We start from the raw sequence: 7,664 nt of genomic DNA, 5'->3' as shown, positions 1-7,664 counted from the left end.
TTGATATCATGTACTTCATTTTGTTTCAGCCTATCTCTTGCCATCCTAAAACTTTTTGCATGTGTTATGTTCATCTAGCATTTGACTCAAACTTGAAACAATGTTTTCTTCAATTCCAAAATGTTAGTTGCAAAGTGAAACATTAAAATCTCAATTTCAGAGAGCATCAAGTAAAAAAGCAAGCATGGACCACTGTTAGGTTTAAAAGATGGGAACTAATTTAAAAAAAATGAGAATCAGTACCTCATGGCATTAATTCTATTTTGCACTTCATTATGTGTCAAAGATATATAATTGTGCAAATTTAGGTTCTTTTCCAGGCATTGGTAATAGGTTGCCTATCCTATGACATGGTTGTCCTTGGATTCTAATTGTAGGAGGTCCTTTTGTGTCATTAATTGATTTGTCTATCTTAATACCGGCGGAAGTAAAGGCAAACATCATGTTATATGTCCACGTATGTTGCTGATAATTCTTACTATCAGTTGTATTATGATCAAACAAAAGATGTTGTAGATGTTTGGGGGGATTTAGTAATAATGGGAGTTTAACTTTACCATCACTACAACATAAGTTGAACTTTGCGTTTGCGCTATCTTTATGTTTGGATATTCTTTCATCATACCACATCTTTGCATTGCAGTGCCTACATTGCATGACTTGATCACCAAGTTCAGAGTATCCTGAAATTGTTTTATGAGTTAGTTGTAATCTCATCTACGTTAGGGCACAAATGGTTTGAGCTAAAATTATTACCTTGTGCGATAATAAGAGCGTCATTGTTTTTGATGTGATAATGGTTGTTCCCAACAAAAGCAATAGAATCTGGTTCTGTCAAATTTGTAGTTAGATGTAGTTATTACATGATAATGCAGGGAAGCAAATTGGGTTTGAGAAGTTTTTCAGTAGTACCTTCTGCTGAATTAGAATTGTTATTCTCTGATGAATCAGAATCAATCACTTAGGAATAGGAATAAATTAAAGTTAAATGCAATATATAACCATAAATGAAATACAATTAGAAATCATATGTTGTTACCTATACCCAATTTTGATGTTTTGCTTATAAGAATATAGTTTGGAAATAGGGTGGTCTAGGTGTGAATGTGGTTTTTAATTGCATGCAAGTCTCAGTTAGTTTTTCCATAGTGTCCTAATATTACGGTTGTATTTGATTGAGTTTGTACTAATAAATTGATAAAAGAAATATTTAACCCCAGGAAAAACATTTTAAAAGATGTTAATTAACTAATGTAAGCTCATAATTGATTCTGAATGGCATATTGAGTTTCTTACTCTGATCTTCTGTGGCTGGAGCCAAATGATGTGCAGTTATGCTTCTATTTATATCAAGGTTAGTTGAGCATAGAATCGCATTTGGATATAGTTGGTTTTGTCGAGTAGGGTGTATAGTTGGTTGTATCGAGGACTGAAAATAAGTATGGCGTTTTTGTTGCATGATACATTTTCTCTTAATTCTGGCATTTGTTGCATCTGACTTCTTTGTATATTCATGGTCATCCATGTCGATAATGTGTCTTATTGCTGCAGTTGTGTGCTCAAAGGTGATAGATAACGGTTGTTGGAATGAAGTGGGAGATGAAGATTGGAAAAATATGGAACAAAATGAAGGAAGATAAGGGAAAGGATAAATGGCATGGGGCTTTGTATACATAAAGACATCTACAGTTGATAATGGATAGGTATTTAATGCACCATACATTTTGGTAATGATGGCTTGTTACTGCAGTTGCATATTCAAATGACATAGATGATTGTAGTTGGAATGAAATGAGATGAAGATTGTAAAAGTATGGAACAAAAGGAAGGAAGATAAGGGAAAGGGCAAATGAAATAAGCTATTGCATAGGTAAAGGTTGCTACAGTAGAGAATGGACAAGTATTTAATGCACTATACATTTTGTGTTCTTGATGTTGACATTGAAAGAAAATCTGATATGGTAGGTATTGCGCATGGCAGGAGTAGGTAGCCATAAATTTGTTTATCATATTCTATTTTTAGATTTTTGAAGTTTTTTTAAATATACAAATTGTCATTTTGAATAGGTGTATTAACAAAAATAGGCAACATAAAATTAATGAAGTAAAATTTTAGTTTTTTTTAAAACATAACATTGTCCAATTAATTTGCCCCATTCTTTTACAAACGAAATTTTTTTTATTGCGTATGATTGCATGAAAAAAACAAAAAAAAAACACATAAGGATATTTTTTTCCTTGTGTGTATTTTTTAAAAAAATTATGAGGTAAGAAATCTATTAAATCTGACCAAAGTTAACACGGTCTTGAACATGACAACAACCCAAATGATAAATTAATGTATAGTTATGGTCATCAAATCCAACACAATTTGGTGATGAACTCCTGGAATTTACTTGATAAGGCATCCAAAATACAATTTAAATTGCATAACAGTCACATAGTAATTTACATGTAGAATAAGAAGTAATCCATATATCCCACATTCACAAAGGAAAAATATGATAAGGTTTCATGAACGATAGGCAGGTATAGTACACAAAAAAGTATTTACATGATAAGGTTTTATGAACGATAGACAGGTATACAACACAAAAAAGAGGCTCCTTAGAGAGTGTATGGACATCTTGCAAGTAACCACCTTCATTCAATTTTAGTATGTTTTCCTAATTTGTTAGATGAATATTGAATAGGTGAAATCTGGGAACTTAGTGCTTCATCGTCACATCCCTGAGGTGTTGGTCGCTTCGTTGGTGTAATGGGGGATCTGAGAAGCAGATCATGATCTGCTGTTGCAGATAGGGAGGATAAAAGATGGATCAATTAATCAATTGCATTCAAAGTTGCCATTGGTGCATGTGGAAAATGTCACAATGTCTACAAATATGAGGTAAAAATTGGAACATCAAATTTTGCACTCATAGTCTCATAGTTGGGAGGATCATTGTAATCAGGGAGTGGAATATCGGTCTTGTAAGATGCCTGAATCATATATATGGGAACAGATAATAAGCATAGGTACAATATATGGGTATCCCAATGAGTGCTGAAATATGGGTCACAAAATAGTACCTCAGCATCAGGTAGTAAGTCTACTATGGTCTTAATCAAATCTAAGTCAGATGAGTATTTTAGAACAACAAAATTCTTGAACTTTGGCTGAACCTTAACTTTAAACACAAGTGAATATCCCAAGAGCTTATCAAGCACTTCGGGTGAAACATTCAAATCAACATCACCATCCTTGCATACAACATGTAAGATAGGTTAATTGTTGAATTCATAGACCACAGGGCAAAAAATCCAGGCAAAATAACATTTAGACTGAAGGTTTAATTATGTAGGAACTTACTGCTATCTTTAACCTATTAACTTCGTCAGCTGATTGACCAATTAGCTTAGTGCATTCATGGTCCCAAAGCAAGAATTTCGTGCATTCCTCCTTGTGGTTAACCATGACCTCAAGTCTATACCTGGAAACATAAATAATAGTCTTAAGTTGAAATGCAAATTAAGGAAATGTAAAGCAAAAATAGGCTATTAATGACCTAAGCACAACTTGCTGATTATATTTGCCACATGCACATGTGAAGGGAGCAGTGTCTACATCAGTTTTCTTGTAACAATGGATGCAAGCTGCATAACACAATGAATGATTTTCCATGACAATTTTGGTAATGGTCTCAACTATTACACAAACAATTTCCTGCCCAAAACAACATGGTAATTAGACTGATGAGTAAGTGGCTGGTGTGATGAATTATAGAAAGGATAAATAAGCCCAGTACCTCTAACATGTTGTTAATCTCAGAAAGGATCTTTGCCTCAACTTTATAAAAAAAAATGCATCCTTTGCTGACAATTGGCTAGAACCTGAAAGTTGTGAACTTGTTTGACTGTGAGGTGTCATAACTGAGTGGGCCTCAATGCCTAATTCGGTAAGCCTAGACATAAAGAATTCAGATGAAAGACTATGACAAAGATAATCAAACCAAGGGAACCTTAAACCACAATACCTTTGTTTGAATTCTTGGATTTGAGGGATTGGTTAATTTATATGTAATTTTGAAGCTTTTAAAGAGTTACTTATGGTTGGTGGGTAGGGTCCTACAAATGGTAGAAGAGGAACATAATATGGCATTTAAGCAGCAGAATAATGGACAAATTGCACATGACTCACTACCCTGGGCTTCTTTAATTCTAGCGTGGGTCAACAGAATAATTATTGGTCCCTGACTTTCACACTCATTTAAGTACTCCAAGAACTGCAAGCAATAATCTTCCTAGAGAGTGCACGATAGCAATTAGCCACTATGATAAACAAATGAAACTTTAAACATCACTATATAATCAAAGATGGATTTAACATTACAAAGATGATTAAAAAATGTTGGTCAATGATATACTATATAGTTTGTAAACATACACACAACAACAATTTAAAGTGAAGGAAAAAAATGAATGACACAACCTCAAATTCTTCAATTTAAAAGCAACCCTCATACTCTTCGATGAAACTTGTTGGTAGACGACCTCATCAACGACACCAATAATGTCTAATGAAGAATAAAATATGGAAACATGTTATAAAAAGATGGTTGCAATGTTTGTAATAAGGTTTGTTAAAATGAGAGGCAAGATGGGATCTACACTAACCTACCAACAGGCCATGCTGAAAGTCACCAGAAATGATATCGTTAAATTGAACGAAATTATGCATTCTTAAAGGCACGTCACCCAAATAAATTTGTCTAAGAACAGTTACTCCAGTAAACACTAATTTATACGGGTGTAAACAAACTTTGTATTAACCATCATTCTTGACAACTTTAAAATTGTGCATCATATAAGTACAATTCTCTTTCAAGATCGACTTCCAAGACTTGATTTGGTCTCGCTTACAAACCGCATGAATTTGGTCTCCCTGGTTATGGCAAAGAATGTGACAAATGGTTAGTTAGGAAAAGAATTTTAAAAAGGCAAAAATCACCCAAAGGAAAAAAAAAATAGTAATGATACATTGCAATCTACTATAATCATCTCTGCTTGTTCAGACTTGTCAGGCGTTCCCACAAACCAAAGATCAGTTATCCTCACAACAAGTTTCAGGGTTTCTTTGGATCCATTTATGTCCTGTATCTTGTCTGGGATGCGAGCCATTGCCCTGCTAAAAAATGCAGGGAAAAATATGCAACTTCAAGAGCAAAAGATTTAGAATAATGGTGCTTTTCCAAACGTCTGCAAACAAATAATCTAGAACCCATTTGACCAACAATGTAACTGCATGACAACGAACGTTTTCCAAAACAAAAATTATTAGCTTTGTTCATCACCACCGACACAGCAAACAAAATCTAACATGATCAAATCACAACATAAGCAATGACAGTATATGTTTTCCTAAACAAAAATTATTAGCATCACCAACACAACAAGCAAAGATTAGCATCACCAAATCACAACATAAGCAATGGTGGTTGAGCAAACATGTAAAAAATTGGAAACGAACAACAAAACCAACAAAAATAATCAAGATATGAACATTGCCTTGCAAACAAAACGGTATTATGGCCCAAAACTGACGCCCTGAACAAACAAAAGTTGTGGCTGCTGGATTCTTCTTAGTTGTTTGCCTTGTAGAGAAGGAAATCTTAAAATTTAAAATGGACAACAAAACCCACAAAGTAATCAAGAGAAGAACGTTGAATGGGAAAAGAATACCATGTTATAGGCCAAATCTGAGGTCGCTAACAAATAAAAGTTGTGGCTACTGCATTCTTCTTAGCTGTTTAAAATAGGTATTATAGACATCCAAAACTCAAGAAGCAATGGGGTTTTCTTCTGACCTCAGAGAAAGAGAGGCAACACTTTTTTTTTGCTCGTGCTTTGCATCATCGAAAGGACAATTCAGTGGGGAGCAGAGGTAGTGCACCTGCCATGCCATTGGTTTTCTCTCTGTCACTGCCATTGTCCACCACTAGAACGTGTAGACTGAAATGACCGGAGGGGATTGGAGGCAACGACACCTGGATTTGCCAAACAGTGGTGTTCGTAGGGAAAAATGGAGCAGCACAAAGACAATAAAACCAATAAATGAATGACGTGTCAACAAATTAAGCAAGGGTAAAAAAGACATTTTCCTAGACTACTCCTTTCATATAGATATATTAGATTACCATTTATATTTGTATCGATCTTACTTTCTTTATATATTTTAAACATTGAATTGCAGGGACACGCGTCAACATGGAATCCTTCTTCAGAATGCTCGGTAATTAATTAGTTTGATTAAATATTTTTTTATACTTATAATTTAAGGCAAAAGCCTGAATTAAAGATTATGCCATTTTCTTGTCTACATGCAGCTACGAACAATGCTGATCTTTCAGCTATTCTAAATTGCATAGTACGTATCAAAATCACAAATTATATATATTTTATGAATTGAATGGAGTCGTTATTAATTTCTCTGGTTCTGCAGTTGAGGTTGCAACTTTACAGTCATTCCAATGAATCCCGTGTAATCTCAACTACAATGCCATAGAAAACTCCAATTATGTTGTCCCTTATGGGTTTAAGACGTGCTTTTTTATAGGAGGTGGAAAATCTTAAAATATATGAAATGTTATTCAAAAGGTTTATAAATAAAGTTGCAATTGTTAAAATTAAAGTAAAATTAATATATACACTGATAGCATAATGAGTATTTTTTAAATTGTCAATAAATGAGAAATTATCTTGCATGCAAGCATGATAAAACTTTATCTTATGTTTTGATTTTGAGATCAATCTATCACCAGTACAAAATCACCTTTTAAAGATGGTATTTGGATCTTTTACATGCCGATTTTGAATCATCTTTAAATTCGTCATCGTACAAAATAAACACTTTTCACGATAATTTTTAAATAGTCTTAGACTGTAGATTTCTACGTTGGTTTTTGTAAAACCGTCTTAAAATATTTTTTTAAATGTTAAAAACGAATGGAATTAAAGATGATTTTTATTTGAAAATCATCTTAGAATATATATTTTATAAGACAGTTTTTCGAGAGCCGTCTTAGAAAATATATCTAAGTATTATTTCCTTTTTCAGTTTACAAAAAATAAGCATGCATAAAAACAACAATACCTAGATCATGACAATGAATAAACCACTTCATGAACCAAAATAAATAAACATTGATATAAATAAAAGCTATCAGAACTCACAAATTTGTTTTAATTATTATTGTTAAATTTACATTTTTAAGACTACACAAATTATTCTGTGCAAAATACATACTACCTAGAGAGTTATACAAGACTCTTAGCAGCATAATGCAAATGAGAAATAAAAGAATTCAAATCTTCATAATGAGAATAAATGAAAATAGCAACTTTCATTGTCAAAACTTAAAAACCAAGTTTTTATTAAACTATGTGCGCTGGCATTGTACATGTAATAAAAACTGAGATGCTATTTGGTAATCTACCTTCAAAGACATGATTTGGACTTTGCCTTTGGGATACTGCAATCCTAGCTTTGTTTTACTTATAAAGAACAAGAAGGTAGTGCTTCATACCATGCTAGCTCTTCTGTTGTTCCTCTGTTCTTTATGGGGATACAACCACAATTGTGTTGTTCAAAATTAATTCATTTTGCAGTGGCAATTAATTATGGT

At 33.2% G+C, this 7,664-nt stretch overlaps 1 protein-coding gene across 2 annotated transcripts; it reads right to left on the bottom strand.

Annotated features, from left to right (window-relative positions):
* Positions 1 to 2,370: 2,370 nt before the first annotated feature.
* On the bottom strand, positions 2,371 to 5,018 carry LOC114420316. 2 transcript variants are annotated; one of them, XM_028386245.1, is made up of 3 exons: positions 3,353 to 5,018; positions 3,073 to 3,243; positions 2,371 to 2,982 (listed from the first exon to the last, which is right to left on the bottom strand). In XM_028386245.1, exons 1-3 carry the CDS (start codon positions 3,455 to 3,457, stop codon positions 2,878 to 2,880), a joined length of 381 nt encoding a protein of 126 aa, XP_028242046.1. In that variant the 5' UTR covers positions 3,458 to 5,018; the 3' UTR covers positions 2,371 to 2,877. The 2 variants fall into 2 exon arrangements, with proteins under 2 accessions (XP_028242046.1, XP_028242045.1); XM_028386244.1 differs by having other exon boundaries at positions 2,371 to 3,243.
* Between the last annotated feature and the right edge of the window lie 2,646 nt (positions 5,019 to 7,664).

Source organism: Glycine soja, chromosome 7, assembly GCF_004193775.1.
Source record: "Glycine soja cultivar W05 chromosome 7, ASM419377v2, whole genome shotgun sequence".
NCBI classification, from domain to species: domain Eukaryota; kingdom Viridiplantae; phylum Streptophyta; class Magnoliopsida; order Fabales; family Fabaceae; genus Glycine; species Glycine soja.
The sequence above is the reverse complement of the archived record's forward strand: the minus strand, read 5'-3'. Positions and strand labels throughout refer to the sequence as shown.

Coding starts and splice junctions, on each gene's coding strand:
- LOC114420316 (XM_028386244.1), bottom strand. CDS start 3,457: ATGGTTAACCACAAGGAGGAATGCACGAAATTCTTGCTTTGGGACCAT. Junction 3,244..3,352: donor TTAATAGGTTAAAGATAGCA/GTAAGTTCCTAC, acceptor GTTGTATGCAAG/GATGGTGATGTTGATTTGAA.